Raw genomic sequence first — 19672 nt, forward strand, 5'->3', positions numbered from 1 at the left:
GAGCCAATTTGGGGCAGCAACTCCCTCTGCTGATAAGTCGGGAGAGGTTAACCTCCTTGATATTCTTCTCTTTGGTCAAGGGCCGGAGAGGAAAAAGGTTGTGGGTTCTTGGCAACGGTAGTTATCCCAGGGCTGCTGTTGACATTTGTCGCCTGGGTGTTAATCCTGACTGGACGGAGTACAAGAAAGCAAATCCTCCTACAATGGTGCCCACCTGGCTGATGGAGGGGGCTTGGTGGGCCTTCCCCTTGTCAGGATTACGACTGCAGAAATTGAACAAACGGATGAATAAAGGAACAAGAACAAATGAATGGATTTATACAGTACCCAGAGTGGCTTTGGATAGTGCAATAGGATGGATGGATGGATTGATGGATGGATGGGAGAGAGAAGGTGATAGAGGGAGGGAGGGATGGTAGGTTGGTTGGTTGGTTGGTTGGTTGGTTGGTTGGTAGGTAGGTAGGTAGGTAGGTAGGTAGGTAGGTAGGTAGATAGATAGATAGATAGATAGATAGATAGATAGATAGATAGATAGAGAGAGACAGACAGACAGACAGACAGACAGACAGACAGACAGACGTAGATGATTGATAATGTAGATAGATAGATAGATAGATAGATAGATAGATGATAGATAGATGATAGATAGATGATAGATAGATAGATAGATAGATAGATAGATAGATAGATAGATAGATAGATAGATAGATAGATAGATAGATAGGACAGACAGATTATAGACACAAATAGGTAGATGATAGAAAGGTAGGGAGAGAGACAGACAGACAGACAGACTAGATGATAGACACAATAGGTAGGTAGATGATAGAAAGGTAGACAGACGGATAGACAAACTGACTGACTAGATTATAGACACAGGTAGATAGATGATAGATAGATGATAGATAGATAGATGATAGATAGATAGATAGATAGATAGATAGATAGATAGATAGATAGATAGATAGATAGATAGATAGATAGATAGATAGATAGATAATATTCTCCTCTGGAATCAGCAACCAACCTATACTTTCTTCTGCTCAGGAATTGATCAGAGTATCAACCACAATCTGTTGGTGTGCATTTATTTATTTATTAAATTGATACGCTGCCCATCTCACCCTCAGGAGCAATTCTACAACTTTCCAGCCAAACAACAACAACCAGCATATGTTTTCTATTTTGTTGAATCAGTAGTTCATTCAGCCTTTTGCTGGGATGCTCCTAGGACTCCTGGGAACTCTTGGGAGCTTTTTTTTAAAAAAAACCTCTGCCCAAAAATTCAATGGGGTGCATACGTCCCTTTCTGCCCTCAGAACAGCTGTAGCATCTCCCAATCTCCAACTGAACTAAACAATCACAAATGTTGCAGTGAGAAAAAAAACAACAGCAAAGGCGTGTAAGAAACCCCCATTTTTTCAATCTAGACTACAACCCTAAAGGCCGCTGGTACCTTCCCATCCTCTGACTAACAAGATTAGCTTCTGCACCCCAATGAGGTTGGCTGGGATTTGCTCTAACATGGTTCTACCCTGTTTCCCTGAAAATAAGACCTCCCTGGATAATAAGCCAAATCGGGCTTTTGAGCGCATGCACTAAAATAAGCCCTCCCCTAAAATATTTAAACGTATGCGCAGCTAGTTGCCGCCATTTCCTGGGGGGGAAAGGAGGGGGAACATGCGCACGTGCCCCGTATATACCTGCCATCCATGCAGAACGGCCTCGCAGAGGTCACTCCCACAAGCCCTAGCTACAGTGCCCCTTCTCTTAGTGGCGGTCGCAAAAAGAGCACCAGGCTCAGTGACGCTAGGGCTGGCAAGAGTGTGCCACAAACAGAGACAGAACTTCCGGCCCTCTCTGGATCAATAGCAATAGCAATAGCAATAGCAGTAGACTTATATACCGCTTCATAGGCCTTTCAGGCCTCTCTAAGCGGTTTACAGAGAGTCAGCATATTGCCCCCAACAATCTGGGTCCTCATTTTACCCACCTCGGAAGGATGGAAGGCTGAGTCAACCCTGAGCCGGTGAGATTTGAACCGCTGACCTGCTGATCTAGCAGTAGCCTGCAGTGCTGCATTTAACCACTGCGATCACCTTGGATCAGCTGAGTCATGGGCCGCAGGCCAAGGTTAAGGAGCCTCCTGCACCTCAAAAATAACAAGACCTCCCCGAAAATAAGGCCAAGCGCTTATTTCAGGGGTCAAAAGAAAATAAGACCCTGTCTTCTTTTTGGGGAAAATACGGTAATTTCCATATTTCTTTTTCCGTTCAGGTCTTGCCTCCCGATTTGGGAAGTCTAGAAGGCTTACAGGGAATAGAAAACCACATCACTGCCACTCAGGACATCCCTCGTCTTTCAAGCATTCAGGTAATAAAGGTAATGAAGGCAGGCCAGTCGTTATCACAGGTAGTCCTCGACTTACAATAATTCATTTACCGTATTTTTCGGAGTGTGAGCAGCACCGGAGTACAAGGCGCACCAAGGTTTTGAAGAGGCAAATTAAAAAAAAAATGTTTTTGCACTCTGCAAACATGCCCAAAATATCCCGTTTTTCACGAAAACGGGCCCATTCCCTCCCCCCCAAAGACATGAATAGCCTTTAGGAGGCTTGCAGAGTGCTCCTAGGGGGTGCCCCCCCCCCAAACAAGCAAAAGACGGCGTGTTTTTTGCAAAAACAGGCCCATTTTTTGGTCAAAAGAATTGCTTGCATAGCCTTTAGGAGGCTTATACTCCTGGGGGCTGGGGGGGAAATTGAGCGAAAAAGTCCCGTTTTTCACTCATTTCTGCCTTCCCCAACCCCCAGGAGCACTCTGGAAGCCTCCTATAGGCTCTTCATGGCCATTTTGTTGAAGTGGGCGGGGTTTCAGGAGGCAAAAAATGCTGTATTCAGTGTATAACACGCACCCAGATTTTCAGCCTCTTTTTTTTTTGAGGGACAAAGGTGCATCTTACAGTCTGAAAAATATGGTAGTTACCAGCCTAAGTTACAACAGCACCGCAAAAAGGGACTTATGACCGTTTTTCACACTTACAACGGTGCTGGGTTTCAAAAAATTTTAGAACCTCTTCTGTAGGTGTGGCCTGCTTTGTGGGAGTGGCTTGCTGGCCATGTGATCAGGTGGGAGTGGTTTGCCGGCCATGTGACTGGGTGGGAGTGATTTGGCAGTCATGTGACTGGGTGGGCGTGGCCATCTTGTAAAATGGTGGAACTCATTTAACAACGCTCTTGCTTAGCAACCAAAATGTTGGCTCAGAAACTCTGGCATTTGAAGCACGCAAGTCTTAAAGCTGTTAAGTTACAAGACCCTTGCACCCCTAACCCTTTAGGAAAAAAAAACCCCAGGGTGTTCAGACTTGACAGCTTTAAGACTTGTGGACTTCAACTCCCAGAATTCCTCCTCTCGCTCTTCATCTTGATGATGTGGGAACGGGCGGGGGGAGGGAGCTGGAACCGGTTCTAAACGGCACTGTAGTTTGTGTAACCTCTTCTATAGAAGAGGCTAGAACTGGCAGGAACCCACCTCTGACTTACAACCATGGCGGCATTTCCATGATCAAAATTCAGACAGCTGGCAATTGACTCTTATTTATGATGGCTGCAGTGTCATGTGATTTCCTCCTTTTACAACCTTCTGACAAGCGAAGTCAACGGGGAAGTCATATTCACTTAACCACCGTGTGACTTAATAACTGCAGTGATTCACGTAACAACCATGGCATGGTAAAACTTAACTAGTGTCTTGCTTAGCAACAAAAATGTTGGGCTCAGCTATGATCGTAAGTCGAGGACTGCCTGTATTATGGCTGAATGCACAGTCAGCCACATCCAGACTGGTTGTAGTTGGCATTTTTATTCATCTATGGCAGGGGTGTCAAACTGGCAGCCCGCGTGCCAGATGCGTTATGCCCACCCAACTTTGCATCAACCATTAGCACCAGTCACTGGTATTTGTGAGGCATTTTTGAATGTTCAGTTGACAGAGTTTCATATTTAATGAATAAAGTATGATGATGATGATGATGATGATGATGATGATGATGATGATGATGATGCAGTTTGGAATTGACAAATGTGCAACAATGGCAACCAAAGCAGGCAAGGTCATAGAAGATGATGGAATAGAACTTGAGAATGAAGAAATGATAAAGGCAGTAAAACCAGAAGAAGGCTACAAGTACTTGGGGAGTTTAGAGGCCTCTGACTTAATGCATAATAAAGTCAAGGAATTAACTTCAGCCAAGTACATTTGACAAATTCGCAAGATATTAAAATCCAAGTTGAATGGAGGAAACATCATAAAAGCCATAAATACCTGGGCTATACCTGTGATTCGATACTCCGTAGGAATAATTGACTGGACCCAGATGGAGTTGGACGATTTGGACAGAAAAACAAGGAAGCTTATGACAATGAATCATGCTTTGCACCCTAAAAGTGATGTTGACTGATTATATCTATCAAGAGCAGAGGGTGGTTGAGGACTCCTACAAGTAAAACAGACTGTGGAAGAAGAAAAACACAGCTTGAATGATTACATCCAGAAAAGTGAAGAACCAATGATTAAGGAAGTAAATAAAGGAGGCCTTTTAAAGACAACTAAGTCAAAAGCTGAATATAAGAAAGAAGTAATTGAGAAGCGAGCTGAAAATTGGAAAAACAAAGCTATGCAAGGCCAATACTTGAAAAGTATTGAAGGCAAAGCTGAGCAAAAGCTAACTTGGAACTGGTTAAGATCAGGAGCACTGAAAAAAGAAACAGAAGGCTTTATTTTGGCAGCTCAAGAACAAGCCTTAGCCACAAACTGCATGAAAGAAAAAATTCAACATGTTACCACCAACAGCAAATGTCGCCTTTGTAATGAGAAAGACGAAACAGTTGACCACTTGATCAGTGGATGCAGCAAAATTTCACAAACTGACTACCTACAACTCCATGACCGCGTTGCTAAGATCATTCACCGGAAATTGTGCCAAAAGTTTGGATTTGAGTATAGCAAAAACCACTGGGACCGTCAGGTTAAGAAGGTTTTAGAGAATGAGAAAGTCAAGATCTTGTGGGACTTCAGAATCCAGACTGACAGGCACTTGGCCCACAACACACCCAACATAACAATAGTTGAAAAGAAAAAAGTATGGTTCATTAACATTACAATACCTGGAGATGCACGAATTGAAGATAAACAGCAAGAAAAAAAAACCACAAAGTACCGGGACTTGCAAATTGAAGTTGAGCGACTGTGGAAAAAGAAATCGTGTGTTGTCCCAATTGTAATTGGAGCCCTTGGAGCAATACCCAAAGGGCTACCTCGCTATTTGGAAATTCTAAATTTATCAGACTTGAACATTCCGATTCTACAAAAAACCACCCTACTTGGAACAGCTAATAACCTCTGACGTTACCTTAACAGTTCCTAGGTCCTTGGTTAGGACTCGAGCTGTTGAGCTACCAACCAGCCCCAAAGGCTGTGAATCTCCCCAAAGATTAACCACACAATAATAATAATAATAATAATAGAACAAGCATGATATTTCCTTCTTGATCCCAAGGTTTGATCCAGCCCACATTTTCACTCACTTCCAGATTTTGTTATGAAAAATCGTATTTCCAGTTCCTTAACAGAAGTCAAGACTTTTCAACAATAGGTTTCCTGAGGCTTTGGGTTATAGCATTCAGAGAGTAACTGCATCCCGTGCAGCCTCTCCCACTTCCTATATTTTATTGAAAGCCCATGAACATGTGTTTTAAGACTAACAGCTGCCGAGACAACATTAATAGCAATAGCAGTTAGACTTATATACCGCTTCATAGGGCTTTCAGCCCTCTCTAAGCGGTTTACGGAGTCAGCATATTGCCCCCAACAACAATCCGGGTCCTCATTTTACCCACCTCGGAAGGATGGAAGGCTGAGTCAACCCTGAGCCGGTGAGATTTGAACAGCCGAACTGCAGAACTGCAGTCAGCTAAAGTAGCCTGCAGTGCTGCATTTAACCACTGCGCCACCTCAGCTCTGTTAATGTTTTTAGAGAATCTAAAAAAATCTGTTAATGTTTTTAGAGAATCTAATATAAATAATGTCAGGTATGAACAATTAGGTCCACCTGCGAAGGTTTCAATTTATTGTTTTATTGCTCAAGCCCACATACAGGAATCTTCTTGGACTCACAGTTTGCACCTGGGTAAAACTAGGTAAGATTCAACGGTACTCAAGGGAAGTTGGAGTTTGTCCTCTCGGGAGTATGTAGAGACTCTAAGCTAATTTCCCGTTTGACTCCACCCACTCTCAATCTCTCTCCAAATACTAGCCCTTCCGTATCTTCACCTCTGATTCTTCAAGCATCACTCATGGACTTGCTCTGTTGCCATTTTGCTACTCGCCTGTCTTGACATTTCTGGTTTTTTTTCCATTCCATTCCAGTCCCAAACTCAGGTAGAAGAGGAAGAGGAGGGTGACGATGACGAAACAGAGGAACTGGGTCACACAGAGACGTATGCCGATTATATCCCTTCCAAATGTGAGTGGATCAACCCAACTGGTTTCTGCTTCAGATTTAGCAGATCTGCTCCCAGGCATTTTCTTATGTGGGTAGCCCTGTCTTCCCCAGCTTGGTGCTCCCAGTTCTATTAGACTTCGCTTCCCAGAATCCTCAAGCGGCAAAGCTGTTGACAATTTTAGGAAGTGGGAAATTTAATCTTTCTAGGGTTTCCTAACCTTGGCCACTTTAAGACATATGGACTTCAACTCCCAGAATTCCCCAGCCGGCCATGAAGTCCATGTCTCTTAAAGTGGCCCAGTTTGGGAAACCCTTTTCTAAGCAACCAATGGAAGGCAGGGGTAATGTTGTGTTGTTCAACTTCCTGACTCTGCAAATATTTGAAGCCTAAACTGTGTGGGCGGTAGTGGGTGGGGCAGGTTTTGTGAGTAGGAAATCCCCCAGAACTCCTTACAACCAAATCACCGTTTCCCTCTTAGCATATCTGTAAACAGGATAACCATAAGTGCTTCCTTGGTTTCAACATGATAGTAGCATAACAAGGGGCAATGAAACCATAGTGACTAAATTAGTAGACCAGCGAAATACTGTGAACATAATATACTTAAACTTTAGCAAGGCATTTGACAAGGTAGACCACAACCTACTTTTTCGTAAGCTAGAAAAAAAGTGGGATAGAGAGCTTCACCACTAGATGGATTCGCAACTGGCTGACAAGCCGTACTCAACAAGTAGTCCTCAATGGAGCTGCATCTTCATGGAGGGAAGTATGCAGTGGAGTACCCCAAGGCTCTGTTTTGGGCCCAGTACTCTTCAACATCTTCATCAATGATTTGGATGAGGGAATAAATGGGGAACTCATCAAATTTGCAGATGACACCAAGCTGGCAGGAATAGCCAACACTCCAGAAGATAGGCTCAAGATACAGAAGGATCTTGACAAACTTGAACATTGGGCACTATCTAATAAAATGAAATTCAGTGGTGAAAAGAGTAAGGTTCTACATTTAGGCAACAAAAACGAAATGCACAGGTACGGTATAGGTGGTACCTTGCTCAACAGTAGTAACTGTGAGAGGGATCTTGGAGTCCTAGTGGACAACCATTTAAATATGAGCCAGCCATGGGCAGCAGCTGCCAAAAAAGCCAACCCATTTCTAGGCTAAATAAACAGAGGGATAGAATCAAGATTACATGAAGTGTTAATACCACTTTATAATGCCTTGGTAAGGCCATACTTGGAATACGACATTCAGTTTTGGTCGCCACGATGTAGAAAAGATGTGGAGACTCTAGAAAGAGCGCAGAGAAGAGCAACAAAGATGATTAGGGGACTGGAGACTAAAATATATGAAGAACGGTTGCAGGAACTGGGTATGTCTAGTTTAATAGAAAGAAGGACTAGGGGAGACATGATAACAGTCTTCCAATATCTCAGGGGTTCCCACAAAGAAGAGGGAGTCAAACTATTCTCCAAGGCACCTGAGGGTAGAACAAGAAGCAATGGGTGGAAACTAATCAAGGAGAGAAGCAACTTAGAACTGAGGAAAAATTTCCAGACAGTTGGAACAATTAATCCGTGGAACAGAAGTTGCCTCCAGAAGTTGTGAATGCCCCAACACTGGAAGTCTTTAAGAAGATGTTGGATAGCCATTTGTCTGAAACGGTATAGGGTTTCCTGCCTAGGTAGGGGGTTGGACTAGAAGTCCTCCAAGTCCCCTTCCAACTCTGCTATTGTATTGTATTGTATAGTAGGAAATGTCAATGCGTCTTATACACCAAATATGGCTATTTTTGGCCTCCTGAAACTCCGCCCAGTGCGTCCCATTTTTGCCAAAACTCCTGCCTCCTCCTGTCTTAGATCATTGTTTGCCTTCTGGGCATGACTGAAGAGGCTATTAAAGAGGCAGTTAATACCCTACCTCCGTGATGGCGAACCTATGGCATGGGTGCCACAATTGGCACATGGAGCCCTCTCTGCGGGCACCCGAGCTGTCTCCCAAGCACAGCTCCACCACGCGTGCGTGCCTCCCACTGGCCAGCTGGGTTTTGTGTCTCTGCCGCATATGTGCGCAGGGGAAGGCACATGCGGAAGACCCGTGCGCATGTGTGGGGTGTGTGGGAGGGGTCACGCGCGCATGTGGAGAGAGAGGGGACGACGGTTTTTAGTCCCAGGAGGCTTCAACGAGGCCTGCTAGGCCCAAAATGGACTGTGGTGGGGCGGGTGGTTTCGCGCGCATGCACTGGTTAGCAGCTATGGAGAAACCACTGATGGCCCCTGGGAGATTTGAAGGCTCAGAATAGGGCAGTTAACAACAGCCAGAGGCGATGGTGGCCTGAAATCAATTCAAAATGGACATTCATTCATATATATATACATATATATGAATGAAAGCTGGTAAGGGCCCCTAATCCCTCCCGCCTCAAATAGGGTTTTCATTGAATTGTTGGCTTTTTGGGTCGAACACGCCATTTGATCCTTGCAGAGAACTTGAAAGTTTCTGCAGAGAAGCTGGAAAAATAGCTTCGAAGGGTTTTGACGCTTGTCTTTTTGCTTCGTCTCGCAGCGAGAATTGGGAAGCAGCACCCTGACCGGGTGGTAGAAACCAGCACGCTTTCCAGTGTCCCTCCTCCAGATATCACCTATGTCCTCTCCCTCCCCGAATCCATTGCCGAAAACGGGTTGCTCTCTGCACTGCAGCTGGAAGCCATCGTTTACGCCTGCCAGGTACGCACGACCCGGGTTTGGGCGGTTCTGATGAAACACGGCCGAGAGGGGTCATAGGTTTCCGAGTGGCTGGGATTTGCTCCTGTAGTGCTGGATTCCCCCCTGTTTGATTCCTTTTTGCTGGGTTTCTAGGAACACGAGAACTTGCTTCCCAGCGGTCAGAGAGCTGGATTCCTGATAGGAGATGGGGCGGGCGTAGGGAAAGGCCGGACCGTTGCAGGGATCATCTATGAAAATTATCTGAAGGGAAGGAAGAAGGCTCTGTGGTGAGTGATCGCCTCGTGTTCTGTTTTAAAGCTCTCAGGAATTGCATTGAAATCTCTTTTCTGTATCCCTTTCCCAATTAATAGGGTTCCCAAGGCTTATCCCCCCCCCCCCAACTTAGTTCAAGAAAGAGAATTTGAGTAGCCATTCTATAATAGGAGTTCACTCTCTCCTCTCTTTCTCTCCCTCCTTTCCCTCTCCTTCCCTCTCTCTCTCCTCTCTCCCTCCCTCTCCTCTCTCCATCCCTCTCTCTCCTCTCTCCTCTTTCTCTCCTTTCCCTCCATTCCCTCCCTCTCTCCTTCCCTCTCTCTCTCCTCTCCCTCTCTCCCCTCTCTCCCTCCCTCCCTCTTTCTCTCTCCTCTCTCTCCTTTCCCTCTCCTTCCCTCCCTCTCTCTCCTCTCTCCCTCCTTTCTCTCTCCTTCCCACTCTCTCTCCTCTCTCCCTCCCTCTCTCTCCTCTCTCCCTCCCTCTCCCTCCTCTCTCTCTCGTCTCTCTCTCCTTTCCCTCTCTCTCTCCTTCCTTCTCTCTCTCCACTCCCCCTCTCTCTCCTCCCTCCCTCCCACTCTCTTTCTCTCTCTCCTCTCTCTCCTTTCCCTCTCTTTCCCTCCCTCTCTCTCTCCCTCCCCCTCTCTCCTCTCTCCATTGCTCCCTCCCTCTCTTTCTCTCTCCTCTCTCTCCTTTCCCTCCCCTCCCTCCCTCCTCCCCTTTTCTCTCTCCTCTCCCCCCCTCTCTCCTCTCTCTCTTCCCCCTCTCTTCTCTCTTTCTCTCGTCTCTGTCCTTTCCCTCCCCTCCCTCCCTCTCTCCTTCCCTGTCTCTCTCTCTCCTCTCTGTCTCTCCTCTCTCCCCTCTCTTCCTCCCTCTCTCTTTCTCTCTCATCTCTCTCCTTTCCCCTTCCTCCCTTTCTCCCCCTCTCTCCTTTCTGTCTCTCGTCTCCATCCCTCTCTCCTCTCCTCTCTCCTCTCCTCCCTCTCCTCTCTCTCTCTCTCTCCCTCTCCTCTCTCCTTTCTCTCTCCCTCCCCCCATCTCTTTTACATTCTGTTGAGTCCAATACTCTTGGCATTTTCTTGGCAAGGTTTTTCAAAAGTAGCTTGTAATTGTCATTTAGGCTCAGTTATAAGTCAAGGACTGGCTGTAAATGAAAGTATGGTATTTGAGAGGCCAGTCAAGCGGCTTCCTTTGTAAACCTCTCCCCCTGTTCTTTCTGGTTCTTCCGCTCATCCACCCCCACCCCCCCTTTTCAGGTTCAGCGTCTCAAATGATCTGAAATACGATGCTGAGAGGGACCTGAAGGATATTGAAGCCCCTCACCTCCCTGTCCATGCTTTAAACAAGGTACGTTTTTTTTCCCTCTCCTTTTGCTTCCTTTCTCTTCCCTCCCACCCCAACCCCCATGGGGAAAGCTGACTGGCAGCACCGGGAACTCGGCACGGGGGATTCTGCATTTGCCCATATTTATTCTTGTTAACGTTTGTTTATGATAAATAGATGGTTTCATTTACAGAAATTGAGATACCAGTAACCATGGACTCTCTTGAGTTTGGATGTTTTATTTGTGTTTTGGTGCCTTTGAGAATATCATAGATTGGATGGCATTGCATAGTTATTGAGAGAAAGAGAGAAAAATGTCCTTCCTTCCCTCCCCCTCCTCCTTCCTTCCTTCCCTCCCTCTTCTCCTTCCTTCCTTCCATCCCTCCTTTCTTTTCTTCCTCCCTCCCTCTCCCTCCTTCCTTCCCTCCCTCCTTCTGTTTCTTCCTCCTTCCCTCCACCTCTTTCCTTCCCTCCCTCCCTCCTTTCTTTTCTCCCTCCCTCCCCCTCTTTCCTTCCTTCCTTCCCTCCCCCCCTTCCTTCCTTCCCTCCCTCCTTCCATTTGTTCCTCCCTCCCCCTCATCCTTCCTTCCTTCCATCCCTCCTTTCTTTTCTTCCTCCCTCCCTCTCCCTCCTTCCTTCCCTCCCTCCTTCTTTCTTCCTCCTTCCCTCCCCCTCTTTCCTTCCTTCCTTCCCTCCCTCCCCCTCTTCCTTCCTTCCTTTCCTCCCTCCTTCCATTTCTTCCTCCCTCCCCCTCATCCTTCCTTTCTTCCATCCCTCCTTTCTTTTCTTCCTCCCTCCCTCTCCCTCCTTCCTTCCTTCCTTCCTTCCCTCCTTCTGTTTCTTCCTCCTTCCCTCCCCCTCTTTCCTTCCTTCCTTCCATCCATCCCTCCTTTCTTTTCTTCCTCCCTCCCTCCCTCCCTCTCCCTCCTTCCTTCCCTCCCGCCTTCCATTTCTTCCGCCTTCCCTCCCCCACTTTCCTTCCCTCCCTCCTTCCTTTTCTCCCTCCCTTCCTCCCCCTCTTTCCTTCCTTCCTTCCTTCCTTCCTTCCCACATTCACTCACTCGCTCACTCACACTCAATGGCCCTGCATTAAATATGTCCGTGTTTGGCTCACTGGGGAATTCTGGGAGTTGAAGTCCACCTGCCTTACATTTGCCAAGGTTAAGGAAACACTGAAATATGTCATCCGTGATTCCCCCCCCCCCCCGACCTCTGTTCATATACCTGGGATGCCTTTCTGTGCCGAAAGCATCAGCATTGAAGCATGTGAAAACCTCTCATCTTTTTTTTTATATTTATTTTGCATTTTTAAAAACCTTTCCCTGCTGCAGATTAAATACGGTGACACGGCTACCTCGGAGGGGATTTTATTCGCCACTTATTCCGCCTTGATCGGTGAAAGCCAAGCGGGCGGCCAGCACAGGACACGGTTGAACCAGATTCTGGATTGGTGCAAGGATGATTTCGATGGTGTTGTATCCTGACAGAAATAAACTAGCAAGTCTCTGTAGGCTTTAGGGCAGTGTTTCTCAACCTTGACAACTTGAAGTCCTGTGGACTTCAACTCCCAGAATCCCCCAGCCAGCATAGCTGGCTGGGGAATTCTGAGAGTTGAAGTCCACAGGACCTCAAGTTGCCAAGGTTGAGAAACACTGCTTTAGGGGCTTTGGTTAATGCACAGGTGGCAGGTGGTCCTCGACCTACGACCATTTCATTTAGTGACCGTTCGAAGTTACAACAACAGCATTGAAAAATAGTGACCGGTGACCATTTTTCACACTTACGACCGTTGCGGCATCCACGTGGTCACATGATCAAAATTCAGATGCTTGGCAACTGGCCCCTTCTTATGACGGTTTCAGGGACCCAGATTCCCAGACGGTTTGCCACCATCTGACAAGGGAAGCCAATGGGGAAGCCAGATTGGTTTAACAACCAGGTTACTCACTTTAACAGCGGCGGTGATTCAATTACGAACTGCGGCCAGAAAGGTCGTAAAATGTGACAGAAACCCACTTCGGAACCATCTCACTTAGCGGCAGAAATTTGGGGCTCAATTGTGGTCGTAAGTCAAGGACTACCTGTACTTTGGACCTCCTTTTGGCGGCTTATAGATGATAAGTGTTGGATTTATTGACTGCTTTAATTTTTCTTATAGCCCTGAAACGGGGGATAGTTTTCTCCCTCCCCCACTCAACTCAGGCTATTCCAGGTAGATCTTCATTTGTACTCTTGTGGCTGGCTGCCATCTTGACTTTTTTGACCACACCTGCCCATAGTCATGATTTACTCTCCCCTCCTGTAGTGAGGAGGGTGGGGAGGAAGATGGGCCAGTCCTGGAGTCTGGGGAAGGCTCTGATGAGGGCTCTGTGTCAGAGGCAGAGAGGGGGCCAGGACCCTCTGACAGTTATCAGCTCCCTTCAGAGTCGGACATCAGGGAGGCACACGAACAGCTGGAACCTGTTCCCAGTGTGCGCATGCGCAGAGCTGCCAGAAGAAACGAACAGCTCAGAAATCAGGGTTGACTTGGGAGTAAAGCCACAGGTGGATGGATGCTGAATGGCCCCTCCCATAGGAAATAAAAGAGGAGTGAAAGGGGAGGGGGCTTTTGCAGGAAACAATTCGTTTATTCGTTCGTTCATTTCAGGAGTGTGAAGATCTGTCCGTGAATCTCAGAGACTCTGTGCCCAGTCTTTCCTTGCATAGCACCTCCTTTGGAAAATATTTACATGGCAGCTTTCCAAGCTAGATAAGGTCTGTGGTCATAAATACTCCTTTGAAAGACTGTTTGCCAGGACTTTGCTTTCGTTTAACAAAAGGGGTTTTGTTGGGATCAGGACTCTGCTTCGTGCTTTTTGGGGAAGCCTTGGTTAGAACACCCCCCTTGCCTTCAGAACTGCTTCCATTTGTCGTACACCCCCCACCCCCACCATCTGCCAGAACCCCTCCGCCCTTTTTTAAAGGTCTCTCCTTAACGAGACTTCCGCTCTCAGATTGTGTTCGACGAATGCCACAAAGCCAAAAATGCCAGCTCTACCAAGATGGGCAAAGCAGTATTGGACCTGCAGAAAAACCTGCCTAAGGCGAGGGTCGTCTACGCCAGTGCCACAGGTGAGCGATGCACATCGCGCTGAGCCCATTTTAGAGGGAGGGCAGCCCTATAGCTAGAGCATCATCTCTGGGCAGCTTTAAATCAAGACACATTGACACTAGGGGGTAGACTGTTTCTGGATGTCGAAGCTCCATCCAGCATGAACCCAGCTAGAGAAGGCTAGCCTCACCCAGCATTTCACACACGAGCTTCTTGTTTAACACACCCTTTTTTCCCAAGTGTGTGTAGCCAGGCTAGCTCTGAACATCCGTTTCTGGGGAACAAAGGATGTGGTCTTTAGACTTCCCAGAAACTGTGACACATTTCTCTATTCCGGACCATGTGGGAGGGTTGTGGTTTTAAAAATGGTAGCGAGACAAAGGGAAGGATGGGAGAAAGGAAAATGGACCTGAAGTTAGGAGATAGATAGAATAGATAGATTAGGTAGGTAGGTAGGTAGGTAGGTAAATGATAGATGATAGATAGATAGATAGATAGATAGATAGATAGATAGATAGATAGATAGATAGATAGATGATAGATAGATAGATAGATAGATAGATAGATAGATAGACAGACAGACAGATAGAAAGATAAGACAGACAGACAGATAAACTAGATGATAGACACAAATAGGTAGGTAGATGATAGAAAGGTAGGTAGACAGACGGACAGACAAACTGACTGACTAGATTATAGACACAGGTAGATAGATGATAGAAAGGTAGGTAGAGAGACAAACAGACAGACAGACAGACAGACTAAATGATAGGCACAGATAGGAGATACATGAGAGAAAGAGAGAGAGAGAGAATAGATAGGATAGATGATATATACAGATAGGTAGATAGATGATAGAGTGATACATAGACAGAATAGAATAGAATAGAATAGAATAGAATAGAATAGAAGAATAGATAGGATAGGATAGGATAGAATAGATAGGATAGGATAGGATAGATGACAGATACCATAGATTAGATATAGATAGGTAGATAGATGATAGAGTGATAGACAGAATCTAATAGAATAGAATAGATAGAATAGAGTAGATAGGATAGGATAGATGACAGATAGGATAGATTAGATATAGATAGGTAGATGATAGAGTGATAGATAGAATAGATAGGATAGGATAGGATAGATAGGATAGATGACACATAGGATAGATTAGATATAGATAGGTAGATGATAGAGTGATAGATAGAATAGATAGGATAGGATAGGATAGGATAGGATAGATAGGATAGATGACAGATAGGATAGATTAGATATAGATAGGTAGATAGATGATAGCGTGATAGATAGACAGAGTAGAATAGAATAGATAGGATAGATGACAGATAGGATAGATGAGATATAGGTAGGTAGATAGATATAGATCTATAGGTAGGTAGGTAGCTGATAGAGATAGGTAGGTACCGTAGGTAGACAGGCAGGTAGCAGGCACAGCCGAGAGGAGAGGAGTTTCTCAAACTCAGCAACTTTTTGTGGACTCCAACTCCCAGAATTCCTCAGCTAGCATGGGAGAAGGTAGAAGGCCTGATCCACTGAAATAATGCATCTAACAATTCCTTCTCCCATCCAACCCACCGGCCTGTCTTCTTCGGCAGGTGCCTCTGAGCCAAAGAATATGATTTACATGAGTCGGCTGGGAATATGGGGAGAAGGCACCCCCTTTCGCTCCTTTGATGACTTCCTCCATGCCATCGAAAAGAGGTAAAGCTGCATCCGGTTATCACAGAACCCCAGAATTGGGGGGGGGGGGGGGGGGGCTCATCTAGTTCAACCTCCTGTTCAGTGCAGGATCTCCTTTAGCACCTCTGGCAGATGACTCCCCCTCCTCCTCTATTTCTAGTGAAGAAACCCCCAGTTCATGAGGCAGCCTGTTCCACTGGCCAACACTTCCTCTTGATGTTTGGTCCGAATGGCCACCTTTGTAGGTTTAATGCCTCTGGGGCATTAAAAATAAACCCCATTGCATTTTCCATTTGACAGGTTTTTTTAGATTTTGAAGGCTAAAGCTGACCCAAGCTGGAAAAGGATATTATTTTTTCCTAACTTCACCTGTCTCCATCAACATTATATCAGGCTGCAAAAGGGGTTTCAGTTGTTTGTGCAGCCTTATCTTCGTTTCATCTGTTTGACTTGTGTGTCTGGCTTTTGAGAGGCCTGGGAGTTTTTCCAACACACCTAGCAATGTATTTTTCTAACAAACATTGACGTCACACGCTATCTCCAAACTCTGCTTGTGGTGTTTTGATTGTTTTCTTTTTGGGGTGGGAAAAAGGGCTTATAAATACGAATGAATGAATAAATGAATGAATGAATTTGTGGTGGTGATGGAAAATCCGCAGCTCTAAAGGTCACCTGTACCTCTTCTTCTCCTCCTCCTCCTCCTCCTCCTCCTCCTCCTCCACCTCCACCACCACCACCACTACCACCACAGAGGTGTTGGGGCTATGGAGATCGTTGCCATGGATATGAAAGTGAATGGGATGTACATCGCTCGACAACTCAGCTTTTCCGGAGTCACGTTCCGGATAGAAGAAATCCCCCTGGACGCGGCATATAAGGATGTGTACAACAAGGCAGCGAAGCTGGTAAGCTTTTATGCTTTGGGGGCTCTTCTGATATAGCTGGACTCACTTGCTGGAGCCACCTGGAGTCTATGGTCAGCTGGCTGGGGAATTCTGGGAGTTGAAGTCCGTCAGGCTTAAAGTTGCCAAGGTTGGAGAGCTCTGCTATAGGGGGGGGGGGATACTGGTATTCCCCCCCCCTCTTTTCTCCTGAGGGCCAAGCAATATGGACTTTGTAATATTTGCAGGATGGGTTTTGTAATGCTATTGAACTGGCGCTCCCCTATTTTGCTAGGTACAGGGTTTCTTGCTTAAGCAGGGGGTTGGACTAGAAGACCTCCAAGGTCCCTTCCAACTCAGTTATTCTGTTACAAGTTGTAGAGCCAACACTGTAGCTCAGGGGTGTCCAAACTTGGGAACTTTAAGACTTGTGGACTTCAACTCCCAGAAATCCCCAGCCAGCATGGCTGGCTGGGGAATTCTGGGAGCTGAAGTCCACAAGTCTTAAAGCTCCCAAGTTTGGACACCACTGCTGTAGCTGGTTTGGAAGAGGAGAGTCCAGAGTATGGACCCCCTCAGCATCTCTTGGGTCCCTAATCGGGGTTTTGGGACAGTGTGGTGTAATGGTTAGAGAAGGAGCAGTGAGACCTGGGTCCAAATCTCTGCTTAGCCCCAGGAGCCCTCAAAGTTTTCGGATAGACCCTCCCTCTCAGCCCAAGAACCAATGAAGCAGAGTGGGGAAGGGGGCTGGTCTAGGAAGAGGGAGATCCACACTCTACTCCACCACTATGAAGCTCATTGGCCGACTTGGGGCCAGTCCCTCCCATTTTGCCAGGAACTTGGAGAGGGAAAATCTAGTTTCTCCGCCCCTTCCCCCTTAGCCACGGAAACTCATTGGCTGACTCTGGGCTGGCCCCGCCCTCCCAGCCCAAGAGCCAATAGGGCAAAAAAAAATATTCTAGATTTTTTTTCCTAAATAAATAAAATAATGAAATAAATAATTAAAAAAACGGATTATGAGTGGGAAGACCCAGATTCTAATCCCTCCTCAGATACAGAAGCTTGTTGGCTGATTTTAGGCCAGTCCCACCTACTTAGCCAGTATAGTGAAGAAGGAGAGGAAAAGTCCAGTTCCTTGTTCCCCCCTCAAACATTGGCTGACCCTGGGCTGTTCCCTCCCTCTCAGCCCAAGAACCAATCAGGTATATAGGGCAAAAAAAAGATGGATTAGGAGTGGGAGGGCCCAGGTTCTAATCCCTCCTCAGGCACGGAAGCTCATTGGCTGGTTTTGGGCAAGTCCCTCCCCTCTCACAGGGTTAAATACAGTATAAAACTCATACTAAATAAAATCTTGAAAATGCTATTAAATAAAGTAGAATAAATAAAACACTCTCCCCCGCCCCCTTTGTCTGCAGTGGGCAGAAGCCCTGGTGGTTTTCCAAAAGGCTGCGGACCTCATTGGCCTGGAGTCCCGGAAGTCTCTGTGGGGTCAGTTCTGGGGGGCTCACCAGCGCTTCTTCAAGTACCTCTGCATTGCTGCCAAAGTCCGGCGCCTGGTGGAGCTGGCCAAGGAGGAGCTCAGCAAGGGCAAGGTGAGGACGGAGAAGGGAGAGCCTGTCCTTTCCCTTCCTTCTGCCTCTCGTTCTTCATGAATGTGAGCGAGAAGGTTTTTCTTTCGATTAACCATTCAAATATTCTCCTTTTCCTCCTCCTCCTCCTCCTCCTCCTCCTCCTCTTCCTTCTCTTTCCCTCCTCTTTCCCTCCTTCCCTCCCTCCTCCTCTTCCTCCTTTTCCTTCTCGTTTTCCTTTCCCTCCCTCCTCTTCCTCCTCCTTTTCCTTCTCCCTGTCCTTTTCCTTCTCACTTCCTCCTCCTCTCCCTTCTCCTTCCCCTTCTCTTCCCCTTCCTCCTTCCCTCCTCCTCCTCCTTCACTACCTCTCTTCCTCCTCCTCCTTTTCCTCTTCCTCCTCCTTTTCCTTCTCATTCTCCTTTCCCTTCCTCCCCCTCCTCCTCTTCCTTCTCATTCCTTCCCTCCCTCCTCCTCCTCCTTCACCCCCTGTCTTCCTCCTTCTCCTTTTCCTCCTCCTCCTCCTTCTCTTCCTTTTCTTTCTCTTCCTCCTCCTCCTCTCCTCTTTCTTTCTCTTCCACCTTCTCTTCTTCCCTGTCCTTTTCCTTCTCACTTCTTCCTCCTCCTCTTCCTTCTCATTCCCTTTCCCTCCCTCCTCCTCCTTCACCACCTCTCTTCCTCCTCCTCCTTTTTCTCTTCTTCCTCCTTTTCCTTCTCATTCTCCTTTCCCTCCCTCTCCTCCTCCTCCTTTTCCTTCTCTTCCTTCTTCTCTTCTTCCTTCTCCCTGTCCTTGTCCTTTTCCTTCTCACTTCCTCCTCCTCATCTTCCTTCTCCTTTCCCCCCTCCCCCTCCCTCCTCCTTTACCTCCTTCCCATTTTCCTTTCTCTTCCTCCTCTGTCTCCTCTTCCTCCTTTCCCCACCCCTCCCACTCCTCCCATCACTTTCAATTCCTGAGTTTTATCAGCCAGTTCTGTTCCACATCTTGATGTTTGCTCTTTTCCACATGCTGGCCATCCTTGGTCTCATTTCTTCCCCGGCTTGCCTTCCGCAGTGCGTGGTGATCGGGTTGCAGTCGACGGGGGAAGCCCGCACCCGGGAAGTCCTGGATGAGAACGAGGGGCACCTGAACTACTTTGTCTCGGCAGCCGAGTGAGTTTTCCATGGGGGAGGATGCACGTTTTGTAAAGTCCATCACTGTCCCTGCCCAAGATGTTGGGGCTAGGAAATCCCCCCCCCAATTTTGCAGAAAGCTCGGAGGGAGCCCCCGAAAGTCACTGCTCCGTTGCCTTGTGATATGGACGTTACCCTTCATGCGGCCTTTAAGAAACCCGGAACTTCCTTTCCATGATTGACATTCTGAACGAAGCTGCGCTTCCTTTTGGCCTTTGATTGGCACCCGGTGGAAATGCCATTCAATTGGCTGCCTTAGAGTTTCCCAAACTCTGCATCTTCTGTCTGAAACAAGCCGCCAAGCTCAGGCCACGCCATTCCCACAGCCACCTCATTCTGGTGTTTTGTTTTTTTCCCCCTCCCTTTGGCCATCTTGATTGTGTGCGCGCCCTCGCTGCTTCCTCCATGACCTACCATGCATTTGGGGAGGGGCGTGTGTGGGTGTGTGAAGACGGGAGACATCTCAGGC

The 19672-nt window shown here is 46.9% G+C and overlaps 1 protein-coding gene across 3 annotated transcripts in view; it reads left to right on the top strand.

Annotated features, from left to right (window-relative positions):
* The window catches only part of SBNO2 (strawberry notch homolog 2), a 148933-nt gene that overhangs the window by 98321 nt on the left and 30940 nt on the right, over positions 1–19672 (top strand). For 2 of the 3 annotated variants that reach the window (XM_087703295.1, XM_087703297.1), the window contains 11 exons: positions 2278–2382; positions 6423–6519; positions 9066–9226; positions 9359–9492; positions 10732–10822; positions 12130–12273; positions 13792–13909; positions 15503–15608; positions 16339–16492; positions 17884–18060; positions 19085–19182. In XM_087703295.1, the coding sequence (XP_087559421.1) occupies positions 2278–2382; positions 6423–6519; positions 9066–9226; positions 9359–9492; positions 10732–10822; positions 12130–12273; positions 13792–13909; positions 15503–15608; positions 16339–16492; positions 17884–18060; positions 19085–19182 (1385 nt within the window). The remainder of the gene's footprint in view (positions 1–2277; positions 2383–6422; positions 6520–9065; positions 9227–9358; positions 9493–10731; positions 10823–12129; positions 12274–13791; positions 13910–15502; positions 15609–16338; positions 16493–17883; positions 18061–19084; positions 19183–19672) is intronic. The other variant, XM_087703296.1, reaches the window with a different exon arrangement.

Source organism: Thamnophis sirtalis, unplaced genomic scaffold (assembly GCF_051295495.1).
Source record: "Thamnophis sirtalis isolate CommonGarterSnake01/CBP01778 unplaced genomic scaffold, rThaSir2_p1.2 scaffold_1, whole genome shotgun sequence".
NCBI lineage: Eukaryota > Metazoa > Chordata > Lepidosauria > Squamata > Natricidae > Thamnophis > Thamnophis sirtalis.